The sequence below is a fragment of the Chaetodon trifascialis genome, chromosome 18 (assembly GCF_039877785.1).
Source record: "Chaetodon trifascialis isolate fChaTrf1 chromosome 18, fChaTrf1.hap1, whole genome shotgun sequence".
NCBI classification, from domain to species: domain Eukaryota; kingdom Metazoa; phylum Chordata; class Actinopteri; order Chaetodontiformes; family Chaetodontidae; genus Chaetodon; species Chaetodon trifascialis.
In genome coordinates, this window is record NC_092073.1 from 10,925,548 (window position 1) to 10,942,916 (window position 17,369).

Genomic DNA, 17,369 nt, shown 5'->3' on the forward strand with positions numbered 1-17,369 from the left:
ACATTGATCTCCATGCACACTTCCTGGGACCTAATCTTTTTTTCTCTTTCCTTCCCCATTCATTCTTCTCCCCCTTTTAATATTAAAATGTGCAATCTTATGCATTTTCCCATTTGGTGTAAAAACTGCACAAAGACTGTAGGCCAGACTCCTCTCAAGTGCTCCCACTTGCCAGCATATCCAAGACATCTCCAACTGAACTGCACTGTTTCTGTCTAAATCCAAACCCAGACACACAAAACAAAGGGTGAATGAAAAAAGAGGGAGAGAGAGGGAGGAAAGGAAAATAAGCTCCTGGCTTCCTCTTACCATCACTAATTCCTCATTTCCTCTTAGAAGGCACTGCAAGCACTCCTGAAATCGCACGCTATAGTGTGGGCAAGAGGAGAGAGAGAGAAAACATCCAAGCCAATCCTGATAGTCTCAGACAAATCTGATCAGCGTTTCCACCGCTATCAATGAGGACAACAACAACAGGTTTGTCTATAAAGCACAGCCGAGGGTTTGGCGAGGAGAGGAGGGAAGGAAGAGTGACATGAGGCATTTACCACGCCGTACTTAAACCTTTTTTACCTCTGAATCAGATCCCAGGTCCGCATTCAGTTTCTGCCAGCTTTTACCCCGTCCTTTATGTTTGATGAGAGCTGGAGACAATATTATCAGGATGCTCTAGCTAACTGAATACGCCCACCAGCACATAGACAGTGTCCACATGTGCTAAATGCTCTAGCTAAGGCCTTTAGAGTTGCCATCAGAACACTGAAGAAGCCCTTTCTGAGCCTGCACAAAACTCTGTGGGATCAGGAGGGACACTGGATTTAGTGGCTTCTGTTTGAAGGTTTCTCTTGTGAGTCGTTTGCACCGTGCGCACATCATCAATGAAGAAGCATAAACAGAGATTTCTAATCCACTGGTCAATATCGGCCGTTCAAAACGAGTACGTGGGTTTTTAAGATTAGCGCAGTTTCTATAGAGGATGTTTTCCCTCATATCAAGAGGTTTAGGAAAGTGGCTGTGAAATGTGCATAGATTTCATCTAATGTAATCTGCTGTGTTGTTTCATCAAAAGGACCAAATGTGAAAACATGTTAAGTCCTTTATTATGCGTCGGGAATGGAGGTTGAGATTCTTAATACTCTTCAAAAATATTACATTTTAGTCCACTCCGCCTAAGTTTTCTATTTCCTCTTTTATCCCCCTGATCCAGCTCAGAGATTCCACAGATGCTCAAAGACTTGTCGAAAAGACACTAAATTTTTCAATGCATTTGTACTTCATTTTCATTCCAATAAAACATTACTTCCTTATATAAATGAATAATTGATCTTGGGTTTGATTTACATGCATGGATTAAATGTCATGTTTGAAAAGTTGTTGTTTTATTCATATGGAGATCCCTGGAGAAAAACCTAGAGGCTGCGTGTGGCATATTTTCATATGCCGCCTTTACAGCAATATAACTTCTCATAACCCTTTCAATCTTGGAACTGCTCCGTCTTTACTGCAACTGATGAAACCGAGGAAAACAGCACGAGGAAGACGAATTTGGAAATACTGTGGCAACAAAACAAAGACCAAATATGTAGCTGGGTGGGTTCTGTCATATTAGCACAGCATGTTTTATTGTTTTCTTTTGTCTGAGGGGACCGTTTGTTTTTAAGATCGCATTTTACTAAAATCTTCTATTCAATTTTCACATCAAAGTGTGTTTTAATCCAGGGTCTCTCAGTGTCAAAACTGCTTTCAGATAAGAGATGTTTTAGATTTATTTTAAAAAAAAACAAAGAAAGAAATATTGAAAGCAGCATCTCGAAGCAGCATATGAATAAAGGAGCTGTATTAAATAAAACTGTACAGTCACAAATCACAACCTGATTCCATCCTTTCCTTGTTGAATCAAAACATATTATTGTCAGTATGGAAAGCAACATGCAGATCTCTGAGTTTTGTTATCTTTACCTATTTATTATTTGGAGTGCATAAACTAAATGTGTTATTGCAATTATCCTATCTATGCTTTACCACACTCAAGGTTTAAACAAAGCCAAAAACAAACTAAAGCTATGACTGGCTCATTTTTCTTCAAATTTTAAGCAATTCTAAATTTAATTTAACAGTTTTGTGGACAATATTTTTGAGAATTTGTTAAAATACTGTAATTTCTGAATTCAGTCTGAGAATCATCCACGTGGAGCCTAACCCAAACCTTAACCCTGATCCAAATCCTCTGGCAAGTCACAAAAATGTTGATACTGAAGGTATGTTTTCTGACAAACCTTGCAATGCACATTGACTTGTAGTGACGACAGCGTTATTCAACTTTTTTATGGTTATGTTCAGCCACTTCCAGGCAGCGATTACAATCAGAAAATCCTCACCATGAACAGGCTCTGGTTAACGTGCAGGTCAGTGTCGTAGAAACGGCCCCGATGCTCGATCGGCTCAGTGGACACCACCCATCGTTTCTGTTCTCTCTCGACACCCCAGGCCAGAGCTGGACCCCCTAGACGGCTGTGAAGGGCCACGCTGACAGTGTAGAGGCCTCTGGGTAATTTGTCTCTGGTGGCTCTTAAGCAACACACAACCACCTCCACAGGCTGGGGAGTTGTGCTCTGCTTCGCCTATAACACACAAAGTGCAGAACAAGAGAGTTTTTATTATTTTTAACAAATTTTTCCATGGAGGCTAAGAAACTGTGATTTTATTACTGTGGACAGTTGGACTAATGGGATGCCACATTTGTCATCTCACTGGAGTGAACTCATGAACGACACAGACACAAATGTACATATGATTAATATTCCTGCACCAATTGATGCAGTCCTTCTCTACGTGTTCACAATTACAGAGGACTGCTGTGAACATATTGTACATGCCTCACTTTACATAGACCTTGTCAAGCCATTTTTTTTCCCTGTGTGATAATAGAGTTTGGAAGCACAGAAGTAAGCCTCACAGAACAAGTAGAGATTCTGTTTTGTCTCAAAGCACATCTGAATGGAAACAGGATAGTCTCCAACTATTATGGCCAATATAAGTAGCTTGACAGAGACGCATACACTGAAAAAACACCCTAATAATCACAGTAGTGTCAGTATTTCTTTGTTCTCGTCAACTTTATCGAGCTGATGCTGTTACACCAGTCAGCTGGATGCTGCAATTTACCACTTAAACATCGACTACCACATCACACCTGTGAAAGTAAATAGGTAACCTGTCTCTTAGACAAACACTTGACAGTGTGAGGCTATCATATTGACAAGGTGCTGGTATGTTATCTAATCTGCATGCCCCCATCACCACTATGTCTGTAAAGTAGCTACTGTTTGGAAATGCGCTGTGTAAATAAAGTCATAAAAATCTGGCTTTCTGTGTCACTCAGCCTGCAGTGGACATAACTTGGCTCTTGTCATAGCAATGAGTTTTTGTTTTTTGTTTTTTTTACTCTGAAAAATATGAAATTTGAAATTGTTATTCCTGTTTTTGGGTGGAGTCATCTTTTTTTAACTTCAGGTGCGTTTGGTGAACAATGGAGGAATGCAGTGAAGCAGTCATGCCCAGCACAGCTGCAGGTCCCATCTACTGATCTCCATTCACTCATTTAGGGGTTAAGTGCCACGCTCAAGGGCACAACAGCGTGCCTTGTTATAAAAGTTGAGAGATAGTTATTTCCACTGTCCACATTACCATTCACATAAAGGTTTCAGAACGCCAACCTTCCGGTAGCGAGCTCATCCCACTAACCTTCAGGCTACATCAGCCCACTTGTTGTTTTGCTTGTTTGTTTTGGTGACATGTGCCTCTTTTTTAGGGCTTAGGATGAGTAATAGGGTAAGCTGGGTAGACAGTTTAGTTTATTTTATGAAACGTAATCAGTCAACAATATGAATACATATTCAGTCTTTTGTCCCCTATGGCATCTGTTGAACAGCACTGAATGGAAAGTCAATCTGGCTTAAACAGAGACACTTGGTCTTTATCTTCATTTACATTTTTTAAAACAGTAATAATGTTGGTTGGCCTGTTGTCTGGCTGGTTGGACTTTTTTTTTCTCTTCCATTTGTTCATCTAGACATGGCATTTTATATTGACATTAAGTGTCCTCATAATGTAGTTCTTGATATTTTTGATGACCCCTTCACCAGACCAACAGTTTCACTTGTGTACAACAAATACTTGAATAAAATCAAAACATGCTGTTCTATCCTATCCTATGCTATCTCATCTCATCCTATCCCACCCTGTCCTATCCCATCTCATTCCATTTCGCCCCGTCTCATCTTAACTAGCCCTATCCTATCCAATGCCAACTCATCCTATCATACCCTACCTATCCCCATCCCATCCCATCCAACCCTATCTTATCCTGTGTCATCCTATCCTATCCCATCCTATCCAATCATATCCTATCCCCCCTTTCTTGGGTGCAGGCATTTATTTCTCTCTGATTATCTAAATTGCATCTCTTAATGCCCATTTATTTTATGTGCTTGAATTTACACCGTGTTGACCAACTCCCCAGGGCAAATTTTGAGTGTCTGGCAATTAAAGCCCTCAATTCCAATCAATGACATCGTAGCACTCAGGGGCAACATGTTCTCACACGCACTCATACACTGCATCCACTGTTCTACAGTAAACTGTTCACAGTGTTGTCACCAAACAAGCTGAGGCTGTTCCTATCCTTTGAACAGACACAAACCACACACACACACACACACACACACACACACACACACACACACACACACACACACACACACACACACACACATTCACATACATTCACCTAACAGCAGCTGGCGGTGCCCATTGCTCTGCCAGTCTGTGAGGGGGGAAGGTGTGTGCTGAGCCTGGCAGTAATGCCCCTCAATCTCCCCACTGTGAGCATCTTTGCATACCGAAACAACAAAAACAATTTAGGCAGAAGTGAAATTAGTATAATTGGTGGCAAAGCGGTTTAGCCCACACATCTCACATTTGGGAGGAGGTAATGGAGGCCTCCAAACCCCCACACTGGAAGAGATGTATGCATGCAGACTGGAAGAGGAAGAGCAAGAGGAGGAGAAAGCAGAAAAAAGAGGCAAAGAAACAAAAAACAATAACATCACACCAGTGTCCAATTTGCACTATGTATGTGTTTAAGAGGTATTGTTATTATCTGGCCCACATGCTTGCACAGGCGTTGTAAGAGACAGTCAAGACAGCAAGGCGAAGGTAAAAGGTGAAGTGAGCCAATTTTCCATATCAGAGGTGGTTTGTTTGCCCCAAGCCTGAGTTGTGCCTAAAGTGCCATAACATTACAGCACTCCTACAGATGAGATCAAAGGCTCTAGCAAGGGATCCTCCGTGGTTTTGCTGGCAAGCAGCCGTCCTTTCGCTGAAATATCTTTTCAGGGCTTTCCACACATTGACTGATCACACAAAATGCACTCTTAATAGAGACAGGAAATGCCACATACAAAAACTTCCTTTCTTTCTAAGTATGGGCTAATATTCAGAGATTAAGCTTTCTCGTTAATTATTTTCATTTTAATTAGTAAATCTTAATTAACAATGAACATTTACCCTTAAAATTTTTTGGCTTCGGAATGAAGGAGGGGGGTGAAGAAAGGAGAGAATAAATATGACAATCTTTTTGGGACCTCCGGGCAGGATTACTGATGCAGGCTGCCTTAGTTATTAAACACGTTCTAAATTAAATGCCTCCATGAATTTTGCACAGAAATATATTTTCATAGTTTTGCATGCCAAATGTGACATTTTATATTTCAGATTCATCTCGCTGCAGTAATTTTAGGGAAATGTCATATAAACAAAGATTTTGTCATTTACCAAAGGAAATTACTATGCGTGGCAGGTTTGGCCATTGCTTTTTCTCTCTCTCTCTCTTTCTCTCTCTCCCTCTCCCTCTTTTGCCCCCTATTCTGCCTGTGCCGGTTGTTTCAAGTCAGCAAGCCATAAAAAATCTTTATCTCAGTGAAACACAGCAATTTGGGAGATAATCGAATGGTGACTGGGGGGCACAAACGCCAGTCTGAGGAATTATACCACAATCTCCCCTGCATTTACAACCTTCCTCAAAGCCAGTTGTCACCCTGGAAGGAAAGCCCCCGACTGAAGATTCATTACATCTTTAAGCCAGCACGGTGGCATGGCAGCCTCATCCCCAGATGCAACACAACAGCACACTCCTCCCACAGCTGGTGATGCTACCGCTAAAGCTGCAGCTTCCTTCTCTCTTTCCCACTTGGTTCTCTTTTCTCTCCTCTCCCTCTGTTCCCCTTTTTCATCTCCAAAGACTCCTTATCCCTCCTACTTAGATTCCTAAAACCACAGACACCATCCACACAAAGCAGGAAAAAAAATCTTTATATACTGTATAAAAATAATGTGGCTGGATAGTTAGCAATCTGCATGTGGAAGCCTTTTGCTCAGCGCTGTATACTGCCTGTTTGTGAATGTCTGTGTAGGCATGTGCACATACAGCACCCATCGGTGTAATGAAAGGAGTGAAGGAATTTGAAAAACTAGAAAATAAAGATATGATTTTCCCATTCTCTAACAGGTCCCATTCATTACAGGATTGCACATAATTACATCATTTGACTGTTTTTGAACAAACAACCCTGTCTTTTTTTTCTTTTTTATGATGATGTGTAAACACTTCAGGATCAATATCTCTTCCTGTGAAAAAAGAAAACCTTCCTAGAGATGTCACTTCCTGTTTGCATGCTTTCTGTTTCCTTCAAATGTCTCGGTCAGACACAGCGGACAACAGACCTCACCTGCCACACGGGCCGTGACGCTGAGGAGGTGGATTCTGGGAGCTCTGTCATCCCCCCGCATTTGGCCATCGCTTCCTCTTGGCCTTCCCCCAGCGCTCTGAGTGACGGGCTTTCAATGGTTGTGCTGCTACAAGTACAAGCACACACACACACACGTACACAACACACACAAACGCAAGAAGCTAACCCTGTTAACAGCCACCTGCATTTTGGACTCTCTGTTGTTCCACTCTGTAGCCAACAGCAGCTCAATCTAATAACAGCACAACAAAACACTTTCCACTGGGTCCCTCTCTCTCTCTCTCTCTCTTTCGCTCTCTCTCTCCCTCTGCCTTTCTCGGCCTTTCAATCTTATCAGTGGTAATGTAATAAGCGGTTGCTTCGCTCTGTCTCCTCGCCACCTCTCTTAATTCCTCAAAATAAAGCAATATCACAGGGGCCCTGGCCTGCCTGTGACTGGGGATAAGATGCTTGTAAAAGGAAGGATAATTCAGCAAATAAATGCTCGGCATCAAAGGCAGGCACTGGGTCTTTCTCTCCTTTCTCTCTCTCTCTCCCTCCTCTCTGTTCGCCTATCAAAAGTATTACATGTGCTTTCATCAGTTCACAACAAGGCACAATGTGCTTCCTAATGCAATTACTCGACCTCCATTAAATCAGAAACAGTGGAAACAAATGAATTACACATTTGTTACAAAAACCACAAGTCAGCTCTGCGTCTCTTCTCTTTATTTTTTTTCACTTTCATAGCGTAGGGAGAGAAAAAGTGAAATCATTTCTCATTAAATTTCAGGCAGATGTAGCCCTAGGTGATGCATAGAAAGTCTCCCATGTCTAATAGCCACCCACCATTGATATCAGAAGGAATTTACAGGGTTCAAGGCTGTCGAGAGGAGGTCATCTCGCTAAACTCCGAACCACATTCATCTGACAGAGCTGGTGTCCGACTACCACCCACCCATAAAACAACCAAACACAAGAGAAGATGCTGATGTGTACAGTGGTTTCTTGATATTATCATGTCAGCCGGCATGGTAGTCCATAATTACTAAAAACTTAAACATGCTAAGCTGACTGCCCGTGGGGCTCTCGCTATGAGATTTGATGTGTGATCTCTGACTAAAGTGGATGGTCCAAGAATTGATGCGCCTCCGAGCCCAATGACATGGACAGATTTCTGTGCCCTGGAGCCATACTACCCACAATGCAATGCCTGTCGACAGGAGAAGCCATGCAGAGGACATATGAATTACATGCCTTCTCAAATGTCAGTGGGAATACAAATGCTTTTCACACAATTAATGATTACAGTCATGCGACATCAATTGTACATATGGAGAGAAATATGAAATGGGCTGGACTTACCACTGGAACAGTCTGGGTTGGGGTGCTTCTCTTATTCCCTCATCATGGTCTCTTTGTGAATGAGGCTGGATGTGTTAGCAAACATTATTAATGTGGTAGCCATCACTGTAATTATCAGCTGATGTTGTTTATGATAGTTTCATAAACAACATCAGTCTAAATTATAATGTAGGATACTGTTAATCTATTTGCTGGCTGTAATAAATAAACTCTTGAGCATTAGAATTTGGCTGTTTTATGTTATGGATGAACTGAAGAAGAAAGAGTATGACAGGATGAATATGTTGACTTATAAACAGCATTCAATCTCAAAGTCTTGTAACAACAAAAGCAACACGTCCATGATGCAGTACATACTGTACACACTACATGAGCCTTTACCTTAACATTCCCAGTGAAGAAGGCCATTAGTCTCTTCTTTCTCTTTGCCCACTCACTCCTCTTCAGCGGTCCCTTCTGAGCCGCTTGCTGCAAATACATGTAAATACACATGCACACTTCCTTTGGATGCAGCTTTATGAAACAGTGCAGTGCACCATAATGGCAGAATTAAGCACAAGGAGCAACTGTAATGCAATCTGCAGGCAATCGATACTGAGCCAGGCCCTAAAGACATGTAGCGTTTGATGAGTATTTCTGCCGGTTTTACATTCAGTCAGCACATTCACACTCCCCATTCAGACGCATTGACACTGCTAAGTGACAGCGTCTCGCCCTGTAGAGGCTTTGTACGGCAGAATAGAGAAAGAAGAAAAACACTATTATTTTTAAAATAGATGTGAAATCTCTGGTGGATAATGTGCTTTCAATGGGAGGTGGGTGTGGAAACAGTAGGAGAGCGCATACATATTATGGCAGAATAAGATAACACTGATCCCAGTGCTGATACAGTACACAGTAGATGCCGCTGATTATCCAGTAAGGGAGGATGAGTCAACTGTTGCTGTGGCTTCCAAGTGATATTGAGACATTGTTGAACCATTTTTTCACAATTACGCTGACTTTCTATTCATATAATTTGATACTCCTACTCTCTTTTCAAGCGAGATTAGAACTAAAAATACAGTGGATAGAAGTTCTGCATTCTGTTTACACATGCGTTAATGTTTGGGTTTCTTTGCAATCTAGATCTGCCAGCACAATGAAAACCCCATGTTCTTGTATCCTCTCCCATTTCTTTTCTGACTGATGGAATACAAACACTTGTTTTGAAAGACGCTTTAGATCTTGATGCTAGTTGACAATATCCCTGCTCCCCAGTTGCAAAATAAAAAGTAGTCACGCTCTATTTTTCCTGAAAAGACTCGAGTAAGGAGCCAAGGAAATTCAGCTTCTGTCAGAAACAAATATGCATCATAATGCACAACAAAGTTCAAAGACAGAGCAAAATGGTTTCCGCAAATAAATTAATTGTGCCAGGATATCATACCTATAGCACAGATTATATCGTTGAAATCCATGCACTTATTCTGAGCAGAGGATGAATGAGTTATCTAACCTTGAATGCATGTTCTTCAAAAAGCAATTTCATACAAGTGCATTCAGCTGAGATTCAAACCATCTGCACTGAAAATGAAATGCTGAACTTTTAGAAAGGTAGCGGTGGGGAAAAAGGTTGGGGACAAAAAGTGAAGCAACAGAGCAAATGTGGAAAGAAAAAGACAGAAAATTAGCAAGCTGACAACGTAACACACACACATACACACACACACACATAAGCACATAGACAAAGCAGCAGATGAATGTACACGCACACATGCACACGCTTTGTGTCCATTAGCCAAAGCCACTGATACACAGCATAATGGACATGGCTGATGTGCTGGTGAATATGGGAAGATGACACAGATATTCCTCTTTGTAGCACTGACCTGCTGCAGTGAAAGGCTGCCAAGCGTGATCATGTCAGGCCGCACACGCTCCCTCAGCTGCTGGGCGTAGTGGGGGATCACCTCCTTAGCTGTGCTCACTGCAAGAAATAATGCAATGGCATCAAACTTTGTTGTATTTATCAAAAACAAAACGTTACTGCAGCATCATGCATGCATTCTTTGTGTAGGTATTATCATGTCACTCCAGCAATAAATGTGGGATTTATAAATAAAATAATGAGCATGAGACAAACTATTTAACAAAAATGTGGACACTTCCTGGAATGATTCCTTGCAAGCTTTAATGATTGATTTTATATCATGCAAGTGTAAAGAACATGCATTTTATACCATCATAATAATATACTGCTAACACAGTGCCTCTCCCTATAAGAAATCAAATATAAAAACAAATAAGAGAATAGCATTACTTTTTACAGCGCTCTCTCTGCCCATTACCATCCTCCCTGCTTCAAGTCCAGCCTGTCCTCCCAGCCCAGCACTAGCCCCAGCCTGGATTTTGGCAATGATATGGGCCTGGGAGGGCCTGGAGCCCGAGGCATCACCACCACCATGGAGCAGCAGTCGCCGCTGAAGCACCGGATCACCCGCCTTCACCTCCAACACCTCCTCATCCCTGGAGGCTAACAGCGTACCTGGAGAGTTACGCATCAGTGGGCATGCACAGACGCACACACACACGCACGCACATACTGATGGATGCGCATACTTACTACATCCAGAAACAGACACATGCTCACTGAGATGATTTTGTATATACAGACATTCACGCTCACACAAACATACAATGTGAACATTCACAAAACCACAGCATCATATTCACACCCAATCTCAAAGTATTTTTTATTCCTCAAATCCTGAAACAGAACCTTCATGGACCACATTAGCTTGCTCTGCTAATTCTTTGCTAATATGCTCGCAGTTGTTTATTAAAACAATGGAAATATCACATGACATTTCTCCAGAATCATATGAAAATTAGACAAAATACATAACAGATTTCTGTCTGTAGGGTAGGGTACATAGGGTTGAACTCCATTTAAGTATCTATTTCTATGTATTCTCTATTCTATGCAATCAAAGGAAGCATCTGCTCTTTAAGTGTTTGTAAGTGGCTGTGGCTTTAAGCTAATTCTAATGTTTTCACCAACCGTCACAGCAAATTGTGAATAAGCCCATACACTGAAAGAAAGTTTTCTTTTACTCAATGTGTGAACTAGTTTCTGGTTAGTAACCTAGAATTTGTCACTGAAAGCAGAGAAGCTTCATGTGCAGTAGCTAACCTGCTTGCTGTGTGTCTTTTCAGTAGTGCTGCACCACCTCATTGGTGGAAAGCATGAGGTATTCTTTGAGCATCTGTTTATTCGACGTGTGCAGTCCAATATGTGTAACGGCCAAAGCTGTTATCACTGCCTAATGCTTTTCACATAGAGGCAGATATCAATGCCTAGCGCCTTACAGAGGACTCAAATGAATAGAATGCCAGTTCTGTGTTCTTTCATCGGCGAGCCAAAGCAATAGAATTTATCGAGATAAAAAGGAAGTACTGAAGATCTTAGACAGACAGAAGGGATTTCTCCAGGATTTTTTTTCTGAAAAAAAAAAAAAAAAAGTCTACAGTACTGGCTACTGTCCATTTCATTAATACTTTGTCATGTTGGTGCTCTTTCTTGTGAAATGTGTATGGTGCTTTGTGGCAGGCTGTAAAGGCAGAGACAAAAGCCTGAGAAGCAGTCGCAAAATGTCAGCATCAGAACTGACATACACTGAGCCGGCTCTGCAGCTGTAAAGAGGACGTGCGGCCTACACCGGTGGGAGGCATCCATACAACAGTATAAGGTGATTGTCTTGAAGTCTATTGTAGCTTGGTGAAGTGCTTACTGGCAGTCGCTGCAGTTGGACTCCAACAGTACAGAAGAAGGAGCTCTCTCTGTCTTCCTCTCTCTCTCTTTCCTTCCCTGTGTCTCAGCCTATTGCATGGAGGAACTGTTAATCCAAGATCCTCTTTACTTTTTCTGTGGGATTTCATGAACATTCCAAGACAATGGATGGGGCTGCTAATCTCGGTGGTACAGCTAAATCCAAGACAATGGCAAATAATACAAGCCAGCTAAATTCTACCATGTTGAAGCGGGCCTAAACCCATCACTTGTGCGCTGGAATTACAAGGGAGATGCGCGTCATGTCAACAGGATCTGGTGCGACTGTCTTCACCCAGAACAATGCTAAGCTTAAACCACCTCAATGTTGCCTGGTTGGCTATGTATTTAAATGAAACAGAGCTAATGAGAAAAGGCACGCCTACTGTGAGACAATGGCTGTGCTTGGAAAGCAAAGACTACTAGTGAGGGTCCGTTTCTAGTTTTAGTCTTTGTTCAGTGTTAGTGGAAAATGTAGCGTCTTGTTTTTGTCTGGGTTTTTTATGATTTCACTGTCTTGAGCTTTTCCTAAAGACACCTAAAGACAGTTCTACTCTGCTTGATTTCTAACTCTGTGGTCAATGCTTCAAATAGTCACAATGGTAATTTGGTTTTTATCAATGTATCACCACACAAATTAAAAAAAAGAACATTATATGTCTCAAGATTTAGTTTTTAATGCTTTAAAAGTAATGTAAAAATAAAGTAATTTGTGTCTGTGCTATTTTGATTAGGACCAACCAACCAACTGCTTTCAAATAACCAATATACATGAGAGCTGTGATACGGGGATACATACCAGGTATATTTATGAAGGTGTCGTCCTCATCCAGCAATGCAGCCATTCTTTGATACAGCTTGTTTTCATCAGCGTTCAATATTGCTACAAGTCAAAACAATTATACAATGAGTGCACCCTTAAAGGTACCGGAAAATTACATGTATTTGTATGCTTCAAAATTACTTTCTACTTATCAGACAAGTCAATCTAAACCACATCTTAACATGCAAACCGGAGATATTAGCCGTGGCTGGAGAGGGGTGAAAATCAAGAGCATGCAGAGGGGTAATGAAATAGGAGTATTAACATGCCTGTTAGCCGGCCTGTCATCATGTGATGAGATTTGGTTTGGCGAATCCTTTGATATTACACGGCAGTGATATCCAAAAGATACAGGTGAAATGGCTTCTCCATTAATAGCCATGTTTCATTATAACATGCATATTACCTGGCTCCCAAGAGCTCGCTTTTAATAGGCCTACTTTAGGAGGGGGCTGCAAACTATTGATATGGCTCTGCGTGTGTCATTTGGCAGGGGAACGAAGAATCCACAGTGAAATGAAAACTGACCAATGATACGTGACCTTCGTCAATGACAGCGAGTTGGGGAGCCAATCTAGTGATGCCATCGCTTGGTGTATTTACATAGACCGTCCCATCGTCACAAATGGTGGCCTGCTACCAGTGATCTCTCTAACCTCACTTTAATGAACCGAGGAGAACTATTATGACAGAGAATGGCATACTTAATTCCAGCTCATCTTCAGCGCTGACCCCAGCCGTCCTGCGATGCCTTGGGTCTGTCTGCTCTGCCGACAACGGGTCAAAGTAATTTTGGGCACGTTTATTTCCTGTGGAAAGTGCGAGAGGCGAGAGAATGAGAGGGGTTGGGAGTTGGTGGAGGGGGGGAGAAGGGAGTTGTACAGGTTCAGGTTAGTGGTTATTAGAAGCACATGAAGCAAAATGTTAATTTTGAAACCCACACTGACGAAGGGCAGGGGCAGCCGCTGCTACCAGATAAGGCAGCGCCAAGATGAGACAGGAGTACAGAGGCAGAGAGAGAGAAGTGGGAAAGAAACTGCTGGGTTTCTCAGCGCACCTCTCCACGGCCTGCGGTGCTCTGGGGCCTAATTAGCATGCCGCAAAAGGTCACGGCAGGCAATCTCTTAAATACAACTGCCATATGTTTGCCATGTTCAAAAGGAACTAATGAGAAAGTCTACAAGCTCAAAAGTACCTGGAATTTCAAAGACAATACCTTCTAAATACTCCGAGGTCAGCGGCCTAGAGGACCGGGCAAGTTTGGAGGAGCAGATCCAAAGGAAAAATAACCTGAGCCCATGTCTCATTGACTTCTTATTAGCAATCACTGACCTATGGGTATCAAGTCTGCTCCACAGAGTTTATGGGAATCCAATGGCTGCAGGGTCTTTCTATTAAGGGTACACCCAACCAAGCAGCTTTCTTAACCCCAAATCATTCTCATTACAGGCCTTGAATATTTCACTCCAATATAAATTGCTTTACTTGTATTTCTCAGGTTGTGGGGCAAAAATATGCATGGTGCATTAAATGATGTTATATATTCCACACAAGGATTGCCTTTATAGATGTCTGAGGGTATCGGCGCTCGGACGCATAAAAATGTGACTAAGTGTGTTTGTATAGGAACACCACTGGCCCACTAGAGCAGTACCCGAAAAGCTCACTGGGATCCTTTCGTGCTCATATGAAATATGTGCACGAGGTTTTCCCACTCTGTCCTTACTCTAAGTTAAACAGTCAGACTGAAATACTTATTAAACGAGGAGCAGCAGTATGACTCCTCAACGGTGCCATAAATTGACTGTGAAATTCACATGTTAAATCCCTCTACATCGTTAACAGAGAGTTTGAACAATTTCTCTGCAAATAGCTCTGAGGTTATGAAACCCTTTTTTCAAACACAAATTTGCATAATGGTGCTAGCTTCGTGGATCGCCGTTTGAATCATATCTGTGATTTACCTAAATAGTCTGGCTGTCCTCCAGTTCATCTCCCTAATGAAAATTTCAATTCGCTGTTCTTACATGCACAATATCAATAACTTGCACTTCTCGCCAGCCAGAGTTAATGTTAACAGAGAGTGAGAGATAATGAAAGATTTTAGTAAAGGCCAAATGGAAGTGTCACAAACATGGAACAATCTGCCTTTGCGATCTTCCAATAAAGGCACATGAGTCACTGAACTGTTACGCATGCTAGTGATTTGATTTTGGATTGTTTTTGTTTATGTAAATCCCTAATTCATTGCAAATGGCACAAAGAAATAAAGTTCTAAACCCAGAAAACACATACCATCACATACAGACGTGTATAATGCCCTTTGAGACTTGCATTACATTTCTAATATGAAGAAAGTACCATATGGTTAAGTTCATTTTGTATGCTTTAAGGGTCTAGCGAGAGGCCTAATTTGCATTTCCAATTAATAGAACAAAAAAGGAGAGAAACATCAGCAACTTAACTCATCTTTGATCATCAGCATGCCAATATATGTTGAAAAAAGTGTCTATATTGGTGCACTATAGATAGAAAGTCTTGTGGAGTCATTAAAACAGCTTTTGGAGAATTAGCCGTGGTTTTGTTTTCTTAATTCGATGAATAGTATTCCATCTTTAAATTGGATTTTGTGCTGGAATGTAACCATGGATATATGACTGTGCTGTGTAAACCAACAGATCACTGATTTCTTTTCTTTTTTGGTTTTGTTTTTTAGTTTTTTGTAACAATATCACAGCAAAAATTAGCTACCAATAGTTACATTTCCTTCCAAATGTCCAAATAATCTAATCTAAGACAACACAAAAAAAAAATCTTATGAAAATGTTTAATTTCATTATTTGTGTTTTTGAGCTGAGTCATGCTTTGGTGGTAGATGCAATGCTGCTTTTACACCTACGCCATGGTTAAAAATTTCTTTTTCTATACAAGTTCTTGATGCAGAAATTAAAAATTCCCACAAACATGCACAGAAATGTACTCAAAGGAAAAATAACTTCACTAGCCTTTTTCTTAAATGGAAAGAAGACTTTGATCAGAAACTTCATCACAAGATGATGATCCCATCGCCAATTCCAGTGTTACTCTCAGTGAAATATGTCTCCCTAAAACAGAGGGAACCTCATGCTATCAGTCTTGGATCTTGGATGTGATCAAGGGAAAAAGAGACTTTCACTGTCACCTTTACACTGGACGGCATCCATGTTTTCCTTGCTATCGACACCTAAATACTGTAAATGTGACATAAGGCTTCTGACTCCTACAATGGCTGATCGATTTGGTAAAGTGAGTTTAGAATGACCGCTGTCGTCAGCTAATGCAAAAGTTTTATTATTAACCACTGGCTCAGACTTAGCATTCGTCCACTTTATCATACTGTATATGTCTACGGTCTGACTTTCTTGACCTGATGGAAAATATTTTTTGTCCATGTTCTGGCCACTTCCGCGCACCAAGGCAAAGTGTAATCCTACCTCTTGTGCATAAAACATCATGACAATAATTGATAATAATTACTAGCCGTGCACAGCAAAAGCAAAATAAACCACATTAAATCAAGAATCTAACATGTGACTCATCCCTGAGAAAACTGGCACACTCGCAACCTTGAACGCATCCTAATTTACCATCCCATTCCTCAAGAGTTCTCCCTGACATACTGAATTATAAGGGGGCATATTCGTATGCCTGATTGGCCTTAAGCCGTGTTTCGGGGGCGTTGTGAGTACACCACACAGACAGCAGATCGGCTTGGTAGCGTAGTAGCGTATGTAAATGCACTCTCCTATGACTCCAGCCCACCACAAGGCATGTAGCCGAGAGTGGGAGTCAAGGCTGATTGTGTCGAGGGTACTTCTAGATAGAGATAGAACACCCACTACTGTAGCGTTCTCCAGCAGAGGAAGAAGTTATACGAGGGTTGCTTGTTAGGACACGCTAGCTTTGGAATGCAGGGACCAAGGGCCCCCCAAATGGAGAGAGAGAGAGAGAGAGAGAGAGAGAGAGAGAGAGAGAAAGAAAGAGGGAGTGAGCAAAAGGTTAGATCAGGAACACATCTACTGTCAACAAATTTGAGGCTAATGAAGAATGAAGCTTCACCTCTTTCTTTGGCAGGGGCTTGCAGCTCCATTTTTTTTTGGTGAGCTGCAAGGGTGCTATCTGGCCTGTCACCTCGAATTTCTCTCCTCAGCCAAACCGGAGGAACGGAAAGCTCGGTGCTTCCTCCTCCATCGAAGGCTGGGTTTTCTATGCCTACCAGAGCAGCTCTCTCCTCTCTGCCTGACAAAATAAGTAGAAATATAAATATAAATACAAACACTGACATGGAGGGGCAATACAACAGTTAGGTCAAAGCGACTTGTAAAAGAAAAAAAAAAAAAGCAACAAAGCATGTTTAATGACAGCCGTTTTTCTTTTCGTTATTGGTGATTTCTCTGCCCCAAAATGTTCAAGCGCATCCTCCTCGACTGACACTAAAACACAATTAGGTTAAAATTAAATCAGAATCTTGCAAAGGAGGAGAAAAAAAAGAGAAGAAGAAGAAATGATTAAAATAATTACAAATTGCGCCCTGACAAGCAAG

The 17,369-nt window shown here is 41.4% G+C and overlaps 1 protein-coding gene across 1 annotated transcript in view; it reads right to left on the reverse strand.

The window, feature by feature from the left end:
• Positions 1–17,369, reverse strand: part of ofcc1 (orofacial cleft 1 candidate 1) — a 117,197-nt gene that overhangs the window by 52,548 nt on the left and 47,280 nt on the right. Inside the window, exons 3-11 of the mRNA XM_070986664.1 lie at positions 16,886–17,061; positions 13,492–13,596; positions 12,764–12,847; positions 10,456–10,680; positions 10,025–10,122; positions 8,535–8,621; positions 8,154–8,218; positions 6,789–6,915; positions 2,379–2,621 (exon numbers count right to left, since the gene is read on the reverse strand). Coding sequence (XP_070842765.1) covers positions 2,379–2,621; positions 6,789–6,915; positions 8,154–8,218; positions 8,535–8,621; positions 10,025–10,122; positions 10,456–10,680; positions 12,764–12,847; positions 13,492–13,596; positions 16,886–17,061 — 1,210 coding nt within the window. The remainder of the gene's footprint in view (positions 1–2,378; positions 2,622–6,788; positions 6,916–8,153; positions 8,219–8,534; positions 8,622–10,024; positions 10,123–10,455; positions 10,681–12,763; positions 12,848–13,491; positions 13,597–16,885; positions 17,062–17,369) is intronic.